At 34.0% G+C, this 19,327-nt stretch overlaps 2 protein-coding genes across 2 annotated transcripts; both read left to right on the forward strand.

Moving 5' to 3' along the window:
- Window positions 1-1,327: 1,327 nt before the first annotated feature.
- Window positions 1,328-9,829, forward strand: TRIADDRAFT_58202 (uncharacterized protein; the record flags this gene model as incomplete). The annotated part of the gene is made up of 9 exons (XM_002114053.1): window positions 1,328-1,438; window positions 2,146-2,729; window positions 2,910-3,008; window positions 3,206-3,334; window positions 3,424-3,531; window positions 3,944-4,141; window positions 4,338-4,472; window positions 4,573-5,117; window positions 5,259-9,829. The coding sequence occupies 9 exons, from the start codon at window positions 1,328-1,330 to the stop codon at window positions 9,827-9,829; spliced, it is 6,480 nt and encodes a 2,159-aa protein (XP_002114089.1).
- A 204-nt stretch (window positions 9,830-10,033) lies between these two features.
- TRIADDRAFT_58203 (uncharacterized protein) lies at window positions 10,034-11,695 on the forward strand (the record flags this gene model as incomplete). The annotated part of the gene is made up of 6 exons (XM_002114054.1): window positions 10,034-10,103; window positions 10,296-10,551; window positions 10,706-10,785; window positions 10,894-11,007; window positions 11,157-11,299; window positions 11,525-11,695. The coding sequence occupies 6 exons, from the start codon at window positions 10,034-10,036 to the stop codon at window positions 11,693-11,695; spliced, it is 834 nt and encodes a 277-aa protein (XP_002114090.1).
- Between the last annotated feature and the right edge of the window lie 7,632 nt (window positions 11,696-19,327).

Here is a 19,327-nt window from a genome sequence, read left to right on the forward strand (position 1 = left end):
ATATGTTTCCTGGATATTTTAATTACTATTGCGTAGTCATAACGATGGATGAATAATCAAGAAGTTATATCGAAGTACAGTATATCATTTCGTCTCTAAGAGAAATAATAATCAATACATAGTTTTTATTGACGCGAATATCCTTTATTTCTATTGATATCTATAGCTAAATCATTATTTCTCATTGTATAAATGATGACTGATGAGAATGTATTTTCAATTAGCAGATGTTATTGTTTAAATATCCCAACAGGACTGTAATTAACTTTGATTTAGTTATTCTTCCATTATCACTGTTATTTTGTACTCTATCTAGTTGAAACGAAAATATGCGAGTATATCATTAGATGAAGAAATAACTTTTCTATTTCTTTGAATGTAGTTTCAATCATCATTGACAAATATTTTTACGCATATTTGTATAGTATTGATCCTATTGACGCCATTAGTAGATTAATATACGATATCATCTGGCGTACTCGTAAACATAATCTATTTAATTCTGGACTAGAATAATAGACTGAGGGATTGAAATGGTATTAATTAGCTTTCGATCCTGAAAGTAGCAAACAAATGCTGTTTCTCTAGGAAATGTTATTGTTTGTTTAGGTATAGACATGATTTATGACGTTATAGGCAGAATATTACTGTCGATGGAAAATAGATTCCCACATAAACCGTTGCTATTTATTCCAAAATTATAGATCATGCCCATTGCTACTATTAATAGAAATTGTTTTAATAGAATCACCCTTGATTTCTCTCGAGCATAAAATGTGCTTTATAATGTAGAATTAGCCGTATCACTGTCTATGGAGCTCATTTGATTAGATGCATAGAATGTTTATTAAGTATAAATTCTATATACGATAGAGATAGAATTAAACGTATTGACGTTCGCCATTTCGAAGAAATTCGTTATGACTTATCCTAGAGTTTACACTTTAGTAGGATTATGGGTGATTGCATTACTACTTATGAAGTGATTGGAAGCTATCAGATAGATTTAGTGAGGATTTCTCATACAATGGATCCTTATACTGTAATGCGTTTTAGGACAGATTATAATCATAATCGAAATAGAATTGCTGGTATTATTGTTGGCGACAGCCATATCAAAAAGCTATTTGGATAGTACCAGCTATAATTTCCCTTAAGATTAGTAGCATAGCATGTTCTGCACAGCATAGAATTAGAATATTAACTTTTCATGCAAGCCATTCGACTGGATCCATATATTTAATGTATTTTAAGGCAAATCCAATTGATTATAGAAGTAAAATTGCGGGCATTACTGTTGATAAACGCGATTTCGAATAAATTTGTTATGGGTTATCCTAGAATTTATGATATAAGACTTTATGCATTATTATTTATGAGAGTGATAAGAAATTATTTCGGCAATATCAGTAATGATTTCTCCCAGGATTATATAGTAGTAAGATGAGCTACATAGTATAGGATTAGAGATATTACTATATGCGGAAGCCATTTCATAGGGTAAATTTACTGAAATGGCTTTCGGACGAATTTTATATGCTATAGAATTGATTTAATATCAGAACCAAGCAAAAAATAAGTGCATATTTACGCGCACGTACAGTTGCAACACTATTGGCGTGATATGAACAGTTTAGAACTAATCTTGCCTAAGACATTCTTTGCGCTTGATTAGCTAATAGACAATACAGATCAGATTATGACTGTAAACAAAATTTTTCTTTTACATGCAAAGTCTTATGCCTGGATATCGATAAAATCCAATTTAGAATCTAACTTAAAGTTTTTAAAAATACAAAGAAGCGTTGAATTTAACTCACATTCCACGCTTAATGAAATAAGATTTGAAATTTGCTAATATCTTTTACATGAGCAATTTATGCATTGACTGCGCGACTTACTCATATTCATTAGCCAATAATACTAGCTATAATTTGATTCAATCTTTTAACTCATTTATGGGTGAAAATAGAGTATTAATTTATGGAGAGTCTAACATGATAACTGAAAAGATCATAATGTAAATGACATAAAACCTTCATCTTTTTTTACTTTATTTTACCATAAATCGTTCGATTGTTATTCGATGAAAATATATTCGTGTAGCGTTGTAATCTTGATTATTCTATTCTATGGATAATATAGAAAAATTGGTCGTGTTTGGCGTGTATTAAGAAGAAAGAACTTCAAGCTAGAACTGGTGAATGGTTTCAGTCGGCTTCGACAAGCAATTTTTCACCTTTACGTGATCCTGCTGCTGTAGATAATATGATTGATCCTGATAAACAATACGAGCATCAAAATACTGGTGAAAATGTTAATCAAAAACCAACTTTACTTTCAACATCTGTATCATCATTAAGTAAAGCATTTGTTACGTTAAAACAAAATGCAAACTCTGTTAAACAAGCTTTAAGTAATGCTAATGCTAATAACAACGACGAGAATCAAACATCTCAATTACAACAATCACAAAGCTTAAACTCTAGTACCGTATCTTTACGCACAAATAGTACATCATCACGTCGAGAGCATACAGGATCGTTACTTTTAACTCCCCATGACAAAATGGATGGTGAGGGAATTCCAGTATCAAGATCTTCATCATTTTCAGCAATGCCTAAGCGTAAGTCCAGCGGGCCACGACCACCTCGACCTCCGCCACCCCGCTCTAATTCTACATCTTCAAGCAGATCACCTACTCGTAGTCCGTTATCACAATCGCCGACGTAAGTCATTTATGTTCCATACCTGTAACTTTAGATCTTGTTAGTTCATAATGGTTATGGTATACACAGTTGAAAGAGTATTGATAATATATTTAGTTGTGAAGTAGTATTAGGAAATAACTATAATTTCTTGTTTTGATGACTTTATCTAATTCAATACTTCTGACAATTTAATAACAGTCCAGATAAGCAAGAACAATCTATTCCTAATGGTGAAATGAATGGTCACGATGTTGAATTAGCGAAATCATCGCAAGAAGAACCAAAATTAGCTACAAGGTTTGTTTTCATGCCCTACTTGATGTACCAAATTTTTGTTATGTTGTGAAAAATTAATCTAAAATATTATGAGATAGCAAATCAAGATCGCAGACTAATACGATCTTGATAGCCTAATCATAAATCAATTGTTATTTAATAATCACAACATATTGTAGTTCAAATATCAATTAGTCTGATCTTTAATTACCGTTTAGGAATGATCATCATGTAGAAGATGGAGTAACTCCTGATGATAGCAAAACTAAAAAATTAACACCAAGCCGACCACCACTACCAAGTCGAGCCTCATTGAAAAGGAGATCAAGTAGATCTCAATCAACAAGGTAAGTAAGCTCGGCCATATCGTATATTTAATGCGTTCGCAGGTAATAAATTATAAAGAGATTGTAACTATTTTTGCTTGGTTTAATAGTCAACCTAGCGATTCAGCGACACCAAGCAACGATGATAATCGAATAATTCCAGCCCACGATAATAACGTTAACGCAACACCTCCTACAGATTTTTCTGATAATCCGAGGTGGGATGTTAGAAGTATTTGTAGATTTACTAAAATAAGAATTGTTTATCATTAAAACTCCAAAAGATTAATGATATATTCATAGTTGTTGTGAAACCTTAATGATGCAGTAGTGTAGCCAAAAGGTAAACTCTAATGTTTCTAACAGCTATCATACTTACATTATTTGCTGCACTTGTTATATATACACTGGGTGCATAGATATTTAGTTCAAATCAAAGTATTACATTTTAAACTAAGACAAGTAAATGAAAGCAAGATTTCCATAGTTTAAGGTGTCAGCTATACCTTAGCTTAAATATAATGTTGATTGTTGACTGTTACGTTATCTTAAGCTCGTGATTAGAAAATATTTTCCTAAAATTCGTTGTTATAGAATATAGCATAATCTGTAGAATATAACATCTTTTAGGCAACCAGAAAAAGAACCTACTGAAGATAGTTCAGATTCGTTACCTAATGGTGAAGAACATCAACCAACTAGCCCTAAGGCCTCAACAGTGCAGCCACCAAAAGTAGAAAATGACTCGAATACGACCACTGCGGAAAAACCAACAAAAACCCGTGAAGCAGCCCCCAGTAATATGACATCTGTTAATCAAGATACACCGTAAGTCTATTTGCAGTTCGCTACTAGTCATTATTTAATCCATTAGAATAGAATAACAATTAGTAATCTTCTGAATAGACCAAATATTACTAAGATATCATCAACTGCAATATAATATGGCTATTGTGATAATTTAGCAGAGCATCACATTTAAATGGAGGTAGTGTTCTAACAGTGATAAATGAATTTTTTATAGTCAAAATAACGATCAAGAAACTGCAGAAGTCAAAGCAAAGCCATCAGAATCCAAGAAAGTGCCACCTAGTCGACCACCTCGTCCTCACCCTAATGCTTTAAAGAGGACATTAAGCAATAAAATGAAAACTCAACAGTACGATATTATGTGCTCTATCATCCTCTAATATTGGTTACTTTTACATAATATTTGTTATTAATGATTTAAATCTATGCGATTGTATGATGAAATATAGGCAGCCACGAAAAGACAGCAAAACCGATCAGGAAGTACCAAAAACCATGCACGTATCCGATGATATCCCTCAAGCACAACAACCGACATCGGTGCAATTACATCCTGTCCCCAAGGAAGTACCAAAAGCAGCAAAAGAGGAACCTATTACAGCGGAAGAAAATGATGCCACGTTAAATGAAATGCCAGCACAGACTAACGAACATTCGGCTACCTCAAAGGATAGTCCTACAAGAGGTCACAGCGTTAATGATTTGCCTGAAGATGCAGCAATTCACGATTCACATGATAACCATGCCGAAATTAGCCCTAAAGACCAAGATAAAAGCATTACACCGCATGGTGATGCCATAACACAGAAGCAAGAGCACCAAAATCACGCTGAAGTCATACCTGAAGATTCAGGTAAGGTCGGTGATTTGCATCTAAAAGCAGATCGCCAACCAGTTAGTAAACCAGTGGTTATGCCAGAAGTCCAGAAAGAAGCTCCACAGACTGTCATAAAAGTGAACAATGATGAGCATATTAAGGAAGCAAATCATACCGGTAAAAATTGCATATATATTTTAATTACTAAAAGTACGAGTGGCGATAGTTTTAGTAATGTAGTCTTATGTAGATATTGACAGAAATATTGACAATAGTGGGTAATAATTATAATCGTTTCTATTTTCTACTCAATAAAAGGGAGTAATAACATTGCACCTCCAGACACTACATCTACACATTCCAGGAGTAGTTCAGTCGGGAATTTCAGTGATGACGACGTATTTGAAGATGCGCTTTCAGATGGAGAAACAGAAGAGCATACGAAAGCAGCAGCTGTCGGTACCTCAGAAAGTGCTGCTCCAACGGATGGTATAAAAGAGCCAATCAATACACCTGTCACTGTTAATGAAGCTAAAAAAACAAGTTTAGAAAGTCCTGTGCAGAAACGCATCAGAATTCCCTCCGTAGAGGATACTGTAGACGCTGCGCTAGCTTCCGGCATAGCTACTGCAGCTGTTTTATCATCTCCTAAAAATCTACAGAATGCAAATACTAAAAATCAAGCTTTTAAACTTCCACCAGACCATCCTCAAGATGGAATAAAGTCTTCTGAGCCTGCAACAGTTAGTAAACCACAACAAGCAGATGTTAAACCAAAGATAGAAAATGAGGGACCAACTAGTGACAATAAACAGACTAATTTAAAGCACAACCAAAGTGGAAGCAAACAACATCAAGACAGCAAAATTCCCAATTCAGTATCTTCTAGTAATAAGATGAAAAATACGATAACAAACAGGAATGAACAACCTCAAGTCACAGTTCAAACCAAGAGCGCATTACCAGTCAAAATTATTGAAAATCAAACACCTGCAAGTCAGCTTAAACAACCACAACAACTTACTAAAGTAGAGAAAGAGCCATCTCCTGCAATGGCTAGCAATCATTTACAGAATAACACGAATAATGGACACAACGGAGCAATGAATGAAACAAAATCTGTACCTACTAGCAAGTCGAAAAGCAAATCGCCAAAATCGACACCATCTAAAACAAAGTCAGCTATTGCAGCTGGCATTGTTTTAGCAGATACTACGGCTAAAAATAAATCACCAAGATCTACTCCATCGAAAACGAAAGCAGCTGCAGTCGCTAATGCCATGAATGCTGATAGTAAAACCGGAAAGGGCTCTACAAAAGTAAAGAATAAATCAGCTAATTCAACTCCATCGAAAACGAAAGCCGCTGCAACTGCTGCAGCAGTAAATAGCAGCAATTCTACTCCTGTTGATAACTCATCAAGCAATAAAAAATCATCGGTAGGATCTCGGTCAAAAGCTGCTGAAATCAAATCAAGTAAGCCACAAACATCGACACGACGTCCATTAAGTGCTTTATTTGGTGGGAAATCTAAAGATGATAAACCATCCAAGAGTCCTGAGGTAACGAAGAAATCTGCTGGACAAAATATTCAGCCATCAAATAGTACCTCAAAAGACATGAATAGAATCCAGAACAACGTTAAACCAACCGTATCTGATAGTGTTGCAACTGATGGAACATTGCAAGCTAGTCAGATCCAATCGCAAGCCAAATTAGAAAAGGCTGAAACTCAATCTAAAACAACAGAAAGTCAAACGTCGAAAGAAAACCCACCTAATGCCAAACCATCACTACACCAACAATCTGTAAGTACCCCTTCTAGCCATGAAGTTGGCCCTATACCTAACAATCAAGAACCTAAAGTCAATGATGACCATCACGAAGAAGGTGAGCCCCCTAATATTGTAATAAATAGGAGATCGAGTAAGATAGAGACTAAAATACTTAAACCTTCAGAGCTGGATACTGCAATACAGCGTAAATCACAGCTCGATTCCAATGATAATCCTAATACACTAAATGACATCAATAAATTACCAGCTACAAAACAAGATGATACGAAGCCAATGACTTCATCCAATCAACAAGAGAATAACATAACAAGCCCGGAATCCAAACCAACTAACAATAATTCCAGTAAGTTCGATAATAACCCGGTAGCAACGGAAGAACCGTTAACCAATAACTACCACACTAATAATAAATCTCAAATCGATTTATCGCCTGTTTCTAAATCCAAAGAAGTTGAAGAGAATACGAAAGTAACTCCTCAAAATTATGCCAATGACACACTGAAGGCAGAGCCAACTTCCAATCGTAATGTAAGCTTGACTAGTGATGCAACTACTGTCAACCATAATAGTCAAATTACCAATGTAAGCTCCAAAGAGAGCATAAACGTTTCACCTAAGCAACATTTACAGGATGAACCTAAAACTATTACCAACTCATCACAGGAAATAGAAATAACGCCTGTGCCTAAAACGAAGGGAGCAGTTAATGCCTTTTTAAGATCTGGCATGGACGAGAATGACAGCAAGTCTGACAATCACTCTCATGAACCACCTACAGATCCTATTGTAGAAGAAGAAGAAATTAAGCCAACTGTTCATCGCGTTACTGCTAGCATGCCTCTTCATTTCTTGTTGGAACCTGAAGAGGATACAGAGTTAGATCATGATGGAAAATCGTCGGAACCATCTGTAACTGAAACAGCACAGTCTAATCCAAAAATACAAGTACCAACGGATATGAAAGTGAATCATATTCCTTCTGCTGATGAAGAGGCTAAGGAAAGAGTTACAGTTCATCCTATAAATGAGCATGACAGCAACAAGGTTGTAAAAGACCTAAAACATGGAAGTCAAGCTACACCTTACACAAAGTCAAATAGTCCTAAAGTAGCCATTAAATCGAAACAAGAAGAAGTGGATAACAAGCCTCATACTAACCTACATGATACTCCGAGCTACACTAAAGCGTATCCACAGAAAGAAGAAGAATCCATCCATCATGATGAGCGAAACAATGTTAATGCAGCCACAGAACCAAAAGTAAACACAACTGAAACAGCAAATCTATCACCTAAAATGAATAAAATCGAAGAAAGTAAGACTATTCATACAACAGACCAATCTGATCATAAAACAGCCAATCTATCACCTAAAATGAGCGCTAATGAAAGTAAGAATATATCTCAACCAGATCATTCTGATCATGATCATGAAACATCGGGAGTAAAAGCTCCAATGACTTCAACAGCTGCAGTTAATAGCTCGATTACGACTACATCGCACGATGTGCCAGCCGCAGCTAGTATCGAGAAAACTTCTGCCCATGATGAAATTGCAAATGCAAGGACTAGCGAGGTTGCACCACCATCATCTACCGCAGAGAAAGCTCCAGTGAAGGCAGAAACAGCAGCTGCGGTAGCAGGGACGACAGAAGCGGTTGCAACTACATCCGCAACAATTTCAACAGCTTCCACTATCCCAGCTAATACAGCTCACGAAATAACTCCAGCAGCTTCTACTTCCATAAAAACTGTAAGAAATGCTACAGTCGAGGATGCAACGGTGGTAAAGCTTAACAGTAACACTACTAATGAATCCATGTCAGCTACTCCTCATGTCGAAGCAGGCAACGATGCTAAGAAAGAGCCAAACCACGTTGTTGCTCAAGATGACCATGATCACGCAAAAGTAGTTGCAGCTGCAGTTGGAGCTACTGCAGCGGCGGCAGCTACTGCTGCAGCTGTTTCTGTTACAGCTGATGCAACAGCACATCCTTCACCCGAAATTAACACCAAAGAGGCTACAAAAGCTGCAGCTAATTTACATGCTGATATGCATCATGAAGATGTTAAATCTGTTGCTGCTGCCGTTATTGCTTCCAATCGTGCTAGGAAACGTCTACAAAATCGTATTGCATCTCAAACATCTATTCAAACTGTTGATAAAGTAACGGGTAGGATGAAGATAAAGTTATGGCATGAAAAGGTAACAGAGAATTTAGTCATAACCGTTTTTGGAGCGGAAGATCTGTATCCATGCGATCATAAAGTATATCGCAATGCCTACGCTAAAGTATTTATGTATCCAGAAGCTAGCCAATTTGGTAAACGTCGGACCAAAACATGCGACCGACAACTTAATCCAACGTGGAATCAAACCTTTATGTATTTTTCAATCAGTGATAAAAGACTTGAAAGTTCTAGCTTGCAAGTAACGATCTGGGATAACGATAAAGATCATGGCATTAAGTTTTTAGGTGAAGTAATCATTAAGATGGCAACTGCTAGATTGGATAATCAACCTCATTGGTATTTACTACGAAATCATGATCATTCTGTTGGTCAACTTCCTCCTCCGACACCAATTAAGAAGACTGCTTCGGATAAGCAATCATCTCATGGTCTACGCCGATCAAATGTATCTCTACATGCAACAAATACTAATGATGATAGTGTAGGTGCTATCTCAGAAGATTCAGTGGTTGGCCATCCTGAAGAAGTTTACCATAGCTCAGTGAATGCTAATAAGTACCGTGTTGCTGATTCATCTAACTACGCCGAGCATGCAATGTCTAACACTGGCCATGAAGATGCTCCATCTCAATCACAAGATCATCCGAGTGAAGCGGATGATAATACAAAGAATCAAAATCATGCAGCAACTAGCGATGCTAGCAATGATGATAAGAAAACACCTCCGAGGAAACCACCACGAATTGATAGGCCACCAAGTGAAATAGAAAATCCAGCTGTACAAGAAAATCAAACTCCATTAAAGACGAATCATAATGATGCCCATCAAACCAATCATGTATCTACAACACCAACGAGTAAGCTGAGTGTCAATATCTACAGTACAAAATCCATGTATTGATATAATAACGAATGATTTTATCATCCTTGATAACAAAACTTAATTATTATACTGATTTGAAAGTAGCTGTCATCTGCTATTAGCAATGCATACATCAGCAGTTTCCATTATAGGATGGCTTGCAATAGTTCATATTTTATTAGTCTTACAGTTTATATCCATGCAGTACTTGCTTCTAGATACGTATTTAAAAATAGCGACATAATGAGTTCAAGTTTAGTAGCGTATGTTATAGTTTATGCTAATAGCCATAAAAACAAAAACATTTCTTCAGGTAAAAGTGATTCATAAATTATAAGATAGCTTCGAAGTGAGCTTTGGCTGAACTGTTTATGAATATTAATCATTACATTGCAACGAAGAATTTATATATTACCATTCTTAATATCTTTAGATGTCGGTAGCTTTTATTTTATTAACATTACTTTAGCTTAAATAATATTAATGGATCTCGAACTTCTTCTAGGTAATCACACTACGCCAGAAAGTCAAATTAGTGCTCATCAGACTACGTCATCTAATCAAGAGCTTACGCCTCGTAGCAACAGTCATGGCAGAAGACAGCAAAATTCCGGTAGTGTATCATCTAGTGGATCAAACGACTCAAAGAAAACGAATTTACCTGATATCCATAACGGAAATAATATTAATCCTCCGACCTCTCATACCAGTAATTCTCCTGGCGGCTCGAGTAGCAGAATGCCTCAAAACTGGACTAACGGGTATGCAACGAGTCTGTAGCGACAATTTATTAGTACCTGATTACTTAACTCATGTCGCAATAGCCTTATATGTCTTGATAGTGAAAAGTTAGACAAGTAGAAAAGTATAGTATAATTGATCATGTCTACTTTTATTATTACCTTTTTCTAATAGAGCAACAAAGACACCGGAAAAAATTCGTAAAATGCGAGATGCTTTGGGACATGGTCAAGTGGTTGGGCCACATGTAACAAGTAAACACAATTCTATAGCAAAATAATTTTTAATATGATATATAGTGCTTAAAGGTGTCAAAAAATATTGATTATCTAAGTATATAAAAATATCCTTTCTTGCATTAGCATCGTCATCATTTGGTAAACTGCAATTGGGGTTACAATACAAGAATGGCATTTTAGAAGTAGAAGTTATAAGAGCTAAGGAACTGATAGCTAGAAATACCAAATCTTTACCATGTAAGTAAAAAGTATACGATAAATAAGAGATGCATCTTTACAACATGTTTGCTTACGCGTCAAATACATGATTGGATCATGATTAAAAATACCAGACGTTCCTGCATGTATGTAATACGCTAGACTTTTTATTTTTTTATTTTTTGTAGCAACCTATGCCAAATGTTATATACTGGATGCATCAGATAAATACATTGCAAAAAAGAAATCGAAATCTGTTCGAAAAACTCTCGAGCCTGTGTATCAGCAAAAATTACAGTTTCCAGTATCAATTACGGATAAAACCTTAGAGGTATACATTGGACACTTTGCCTTTGACGAAATTAAGCATAGACTATGACATTAAATCATATTATAGCAAAATCTCAATGATAAATAGCTATTTTAATTGTGCGTCGTCTAGTACCCCTCTATTATCTCCTAATCAATTTTATGCATAAGAATTGCTTTACAATTCCCATTAGTTAAAAAGTATTACATAAATTGATTTAATTCTACATTTATTCTTCTCTTTTAGGTCATTATATGGGGCAATTATAATTTAATAGATAAAAAAGTTTTCATGGGAGTTGCACAAATTGTCTTAAGTGAAGAAGATTTATCGAATCTGATCATTAGTTGGTACAAATTATTTGATTCATCGGCTGCTAATATTAATAATTTAGATGCTTCAATGAATAGTAATTAATGATGCTTAATCTGTCACATTGGCGCAACTATAACATGAAACTGTAATTGCTCACAGTAGCAATTATCTACGAGAATTTTTATATCATCACATTTTTCATCCTGTCCAAATTTACAAAACATCGATGGATAGCATATAGTTGGACTGTATTGTAAATGAATCCATCTTATTTTTAAGATTACTTGATCCTTTATAATATATATTGGCTTAGAACTGTTTATACTATCTTCGCTTAATCAATCTGTATGTATCGTTTGATAAATTTTTATATATGGACTATTTAACGACAGCACTTTAAAAAAGCTATTTTATTTGAAATCTATGATAGCCTTTTAATGTTATTGCAATATGGTGATAATGCTTTACATTTAGCGGTAATGTAAGCTCAATATATCATTTAGAAGTAGACGATTGAGCTAGTTTTTACAGTATTACAAGAAGATAGATTATTCAGCAATTTTTACATATTTATGTATTTACCACAATGTAGATTTACTCATTCTTTATATGATAGCTTTTTGTATTTTCTATTTTACGTACGAAAATTCTCAACGCGGAAATAATCTATGCTACTACTGCAATAGCTACTTGTAGATTATGTAATTATATACGGTACGTAAGTTTGCCTGCCATTGAAAGCATGATAAGCGATAGGTCAAATCATTTTTTGAGGGGATTGTGATTTATACTTAGATAAATATCAATAAGATGTACGTTACCCTTTTTTAGCTTATCGATTGGTATTTTCTATTTTAAATAACTGCTTCTTATCGTTAAGATAGCAATTATGATGACGGACTGCAACGATGATATGTTGTTAGTAATTTACTCGTAAGACACACCATTTTTAATATATTCATAATTATTTAACATTGGTTATGATAGTTATAAAAATATGCTACGATCACTTTCTACGCTATGATCGAAATGACCGAACCAAAGTAGTTTCTAGATCTAGTATTATTGTAATTTGGATAATAATCATTTTTTTGTTGCAATCTACGCATACCTATTAATTATTACAGCTACTATATTAATCAGCGATGATGCCATTTCAATTCACGACAATTGTATTACTGTTCTTAAAGTTTTACTTGGAGTTAGCTTTAAACAATGCATCAAGACTTTTTTACACGCATTATCATCTCGAAATTTTTGCCTTTGTACTAGTAGCAAATCATTTAATTATGTTATTTTCATGCTTATTATCACTGCACCAATTTTTGTGCAATCGTAAAATTCTTATTGGAATACAATCTAAAATCAGGTTGCTTCAGAAAATAAAACACTTTAAGTAATTATGCTATTATTCATCTTATCTGTATGATTTATTGCCAAAGTAGATCTGCATGGTTAGTTTAAGGTCGTTGGAAGCGATTATGTTTCGTGATTGATCACTCGTAAAGGTAATTTCTAGTGTTTACTTCGGCTTTATGTGGTAGGTAAACTATAATCATTAGAATTGGAATTCCATCAACTTTATTTTAACCAAGTTTGTCTTAAATTCATATTAGTTTGCGTGAATATCTCATCATTTATTGTACTTAATTACTAGATATCCTATTCGATATCGATATAACTATACTACCTGAAATTAGTTCAGTTGCTTAGATTATTCAGTTGATAAATAGAGCTAAGAATGTCAGCACTCTCTTTAAAATTTCAATTGCGACTATGAAATCGCTATCTTCTATTTTTTCAATAGATATTTATTTCAGTAGTTCCTACCTCAACCGTAGATGTGTTTGCTTTACCTCTACACTCTCGTTCATAGACTATGGTAGGGACTCTTATAGATCTTCTTACTTCTATATAAGATTGAAACGAATTATGTAGACATAAATAGTACCTCAAATTCGAATTAACTACACTTTGCTACAGTTAATTTCAATTACAAAATTGGGTATTTCTCTCATCAGAAAATTCTTGTAATTTATCCTTATTAAATAGCATATTTACGATCAGATACTTTTGCAGTAGTATTGGCTTCTGTTATAAGCTAGGAATAGCTTAACTTGCAAAAAGGTTTGAGAGAGTATCTTCTAACCCTATACCAAAGTTATTTGGAATACTAATCAATTACCGTAGTATATTAAATTTACTGTATCAGTATTAAATTAATCAATTCTTAATAATAGTTTAACAAACACATATTAGTCTATCCTACCAAGATATTTCATCTAAACTTAGAAATGATATTTTCAACCTGAATATCCTTCGAGGTGATAGATAAAATCCAGTTAAACTAGTTGGCATTTACTATTTAGTCTATCTAATCATAAATTAAGGATTGCTAATGCATCAACTACTAACCATTAAAGTTACGATAATTATTAATGCATTAATTAATGAAAGGATCATTCCGATGCTAAAGTGGAGAGTAACTTTACTTTCGAGGCATTTAATTAGGCAACTGATCATTTTAGAAAATGGAAGGGTTAGGGTTGGAGTTAAATTTCAGTCGAATTCTCTATACTAAATTAAGTACATGATTTTATAATCTAATCGATAATACTATATATTCCATCAAAAGATTATCATTCACCATTCTGACGATAGGCTCGATTGAATTTTAAAATTTCAAAGGCAAGGGTACTTTATTTAAGTTATATAGATGATTTATAGCATGACGAGGATAGTGAGGAGTCTATAATTACAATGATTATGTTTCTATCGTTATAGTTAGGTCAGATCGACGCTGATATCCTAGTAATAATAGCACAAATAATTGGATTCTCACCATCATTAAATGCTATCAATTCAAATGGTAATTAAATTAATGCTGGCACAATTCGATGAATAACAAGTAAAATAATAAAGCAAGTCATTTTTTTCTTTAGTAATATTGATTTATATATTGTTGATAGATAATAGCAGGTTTATTTACATTGCAGTAGAGGATTCCATTATAAACTGAATATTGTCTCTGCTGATAGATTAATAGGGCACGACGATCGATATGAGTAATATTTCTTATTTTATTCTATCGTCCATGTCATCAATCACGGACAAGGCTAATTTCTACTTTGGTGCACCAACCAACTTTTGATAGCAGCAATTGATAAGTTTGTCAGGAAAATTGAAATCCTTATCTCATTTAATCATCTACTGCTAGTCTTGCCTAAATCATCAATTTTGCTTGTTCTGGAAGGAGTCGAAATTGCAAGTATAATCAGAACTTATGGGCTGTATTCTCCGGTAGAAGAATCGAATTTAGACAGAAAAAAATGCAACTAAAAGAAATAAATTTTTGACATCAATTATTGGTTCGTTGACTTGATAAACTCTCAGTTGTGCATTCTAGTAGCTAGTATATAATCAGTATTATTAAAGTAATTTAGCAGTCATAGCTAAAGCTGAATCAAATTGTTTTAGACTCTAAACTATCACCTTTGGCATTCTCATAATCGACAAGAATTTTCTTAATTAATTGACTGTTAGCGTTGATTTTCCAGCTTCATTTGAAACTATTCAAATCCATTTGTACGTCTCTGCAACCAATTTGTTTGTCAACAACGTTAGAACCATTTTTAAGGCTTCATTTCAAGTTTTACTTAAATTATTTGGGACTTTTCATCCTCAGTAACACTGGACAACTTCGAATCCGTCGATTTTTGCTGCATTTTAGCCAAAGATTATCGCGCTATTTTCTTGGTTATAACTTGAATATTACCAACTTGCTATTATCATTCCATAGCTAGTACATAATCAAGGATAACAAGACTACTTTTGCAAACTTTACAAAGGCTTTCTTGAAATCATTTTAAGATCAAAATTACCACTGCTAACTCTCTCAACAAATCTAACTTGGCAAGTTTCTTAATTTAGCCAAAGATTATATAGGAGCGCTTTTTATTGATTATTTTTGAGCATTTTATATCTTCCTCTATTCTATTTTAGTTTCCTCCAATGCCTAAAATTGACAAGACCAGTACTGTTACTTTGCTTCATGTCTTGGCTATGCGATACTATCAATTTCTGAAAGAATAAGTTTATTGGTTAACCAAGATAGATAAAAGAATCTAGTCAACGATACAACAGCTAAAATAAATTTATTAGGATCGACGTCATTTATCTGTTTCAGAGTAATTGTGCAAATTCATTACAATATTGATAGTTTATAAAGTAATTTGAACCATCTTGGATAAATTAGGATGAAAGAGTAATTTTAAGAGCAGCAGTTAATAGTATTAATAACAATATGAGACAAGCTGTTTCTTATCCATTTCTCAACGTAATAATTATAATAATTGTATGGCTAAACAGCGCTAATAATGTTGAAGGAAATATCTTACAACAATGTCGCCGGGAACATATCTTTTCTGATCATAGTTTTCAACGGATCTACAAACCTGGTGATATCACATTAACAGGACTATTTCCGATTCACGCCGAGCTAATTGCTTATAATACAACTGGTGAAGAGGAAAGAGTGAATTTTTTCAATTTTCACGGTTTTAATTGGGCTTTAGCCATGGCCTATACTGCAGAATGGGTTAATAACCAAACCGATTTTCTACCCAATATAACGCTCGGATACGATATTCGCGATACCTTTTATAACATTGAGCATGCAGTCAATCAAGCGATTAATCTAACTCGTTCTATCGTTGTTCAATCTACATGTAGCCGACATGGCAATGAATGCCATTCTAAGCAATCTCCTGCTAGCCAATTTAATCAACAACAGCAACAAGTATCGCCATTAGTGTCCATTGGTCCATCGTATGCATGGATTGCATCACCAGTAGCCGATATTTTCTCAACTTATGGTATTCCATTAATCAGTTATGAATCAGCGATTGCAAATGACCAAAATAGCAATCAACTATTCCTCCAAGTACGCCATTCTAATTTTTTACAAGCTAGTGTTATTGCTAATTTAATTGAAAAATTTCAATGGTCTTATATCACTGTCATCAGTAGTGATGATGAATTTGGCAGGGTTGGACTGCAATCCTTGCAAGAGGAATTAAAATCAAGAGATAATATATGCATTGGACGTAATTTCGTTATTCCAGGTGGCGATCAAATTGACTTTACTCAGATAAAAAGAATGATTACAACTATCAAAAATGATATCAATATTCAGGTTTGTGTTGTCTATACCAATGTATTTCAAGGTTATGCAGTTTTTGAAGAAGCAACAAGGCAAAAATTAACTCAAACAACCTGGATTACTCCTGGTGAATTGGGCCAATCGCCAGGTATCCTTCACCAGAATAAAGATGTTTTGCAAGGGATGTTAACCGTAACCTTGCCAGATAAAAATCCTCCGATGGATTTTGAATTATTCCTTGCATCGAATGAAAATTCTCTCGGATTGAACACATCGGTCTTGCCGAATTCTTGGCTGCACGAATATCTCCGTAAAGTTCAACAATGTCGTTCTGAACGCTTTACTATGAATGCTAATCAAAATTGTAACTTAAAATGTTCTTATCGGAAATTTTTCTGCTATGGCATAAATAATATTGAAGGCTTTGATTACGTTATCAATGCAGTCTTAGCTGTAGCAACTGCTATCGAAGCCATGAAAGATTGTCGCCCTGGCTATGGGCTATTAAATGGCAAACGATGCCCCAAACCTCCGCCAAATATCAATCCAAGAGATCTATGGACTTACCTCCGAGCTGTGGAATTTAAGGATCTCTTCGGCTACAACTTTTCATTTAATCATCATCCTGATTCTCATTTTCTTATTAAAAATCTACAAATAGATGCTCAAGGTAAGCCAAAATTAGTTCCAGTGGGAGAATGGCTAGCTAATGATCAAAATGCCACGTTACAAATGAATTATAGCAAGATTATATGGAGAAATAATGCCCACAAGATACCTGTATCACGTTGTAATAAACCATGCCCACCCGGCTATCAAATCTTTTATAAGACATCACAGTGCTGCTGGAATTGTATACCTTGTAAAGAGAATCATTATAGTGAAAAAGAAGGTAAGGAAAAGTAAGAAAGGCTAATAATTACCGTACTTCTAAGTAGGAATTACGAGTAATAACTAAGCAATTACTTTAAATAAAGTAGTTTTACTTTTCTTCGACAAAGGTATATTTTAATATTATATTCCAGATGTAAACTTTTTGTAACTATCAGGCTCTATATTCGAAGCTACAATCATCATTTAATATGTTTTTAACATGAGTACGCAGCAATTATAAAATTCATATGACTTGAGGTTGTAGCTTGAATGTAACTTTAATACTCAGTGTCTAGAGTTGAAAACGAGCAGTTATATTGATAGACATGAGTACTGTATAGTAAATCTAAAAATTGTCAAACTTATATAACTTTAAGATTGTAGTATTAGTGTATTTTAATATTAAATGTCAAGAATCAAACAGGATGAGTTATAGTAAATGGAATAAATTGAGTTATTAAATTCATATAACTTGAAGTTTGCGCTATTAATGAAATTTTAATTCCGGTACTAAATGCCCAGAATTAAACATGATCAGTTATATTAAATAAGATTAATCGAGTAATTAATTAGGCTTATATCTTTGGTTCTAATCTTCCTTTTCATCTACTCTTTGTAATGGAAAATCTTTTTCTCCTTCCACGATCTAGATTCCATTAGCTGTTCTCTATGTAAACAGGGATATCGAATCAACTTAAATAGTACAGGTTGTAATAAATTACCTGTTACTTATATCAGCTTATCCGATGGTAATACTATCGCCATTATTTTTACATTCTGTAGCTTGTTAGGGTGTTTAGTAACTCTAGCTTTTATATCATTATTTATACGCTATCGCAATAATGGCACTATTAAAGCAAGTAGTATCGAATTAAGTATTTTACTATTAGTATTTATTATGATTTCATTTAGTTTACCAATTTTATTCTGTTTAAAACCAACTGATGCATTATGCCGTGTAAGATCATTTTTATCTTTTAATACATTTACACCTCTATTAGCGTTACTATTAGCTAAAACCCATCGAATTGTACGACTATTCCATGCTCGATTATCGACATTAATGGATAGAAAATGTCTAAGCAACGCTTATATTTTACTACAAGGAGCGATAATCAGCGCTGTACCATTAGCTTTATCCATTATTACTTTGGCTTTGTATCCATCTAAAGCTGCTTACGTTTACGACGATTATTTAGTCGTTTCTCTAGAATGTCAAGGATCCAAATCTCCTGTTGCTGCTATATTTCAATATATTATGTATGCCTATTTTGGCATCTTGGCACTTTATTGTGCCTACTTAGCTTATCGACAACGGCGTTTACCTGCACGATTTAATGAGGCTCGTCAAATTGCATTTCCTATGTGTGCCATTTGTCTGACAAGTGTTGCAACTATCATTACAGACTTTAGTACATCTGGTGAAGCTAAAGTGATTGTCTATTCCATGGTCATTATTGTTAATTGTGCAGTCATTCTAGTATTCCTATTTGTACCTAAAATTCATTCATTACGCCAAAATATTAATAAGGATAACGTCCATGGCAATGGACTAGGCAGTCGATTGCGTGATATTATGTCCCTTGGTTTTACCATTGGCTTTATATCCACAAAAAATCGATCATCGACTAACGATGATATCAATGTTGCAAATACAATTGCTCCTGAAGGTGAAACTTTTACGACAGATGTAATTCGCG

The sequence above is a fragment of the Trichoplax adhaerens genome, genomic scaffold (assembly GCF_000150275.1).
Source record: "Trichoplax adhaerens TRIADscaffold_7 genomic scaffold, whole genome shotgun sequence".
NCBI lineage: Eukaryota > Metazoa > Placozoa > Uniplacotomia > Trichoplacea > Trichoplacidae > Trichoplax > Trichoplax adhaerens.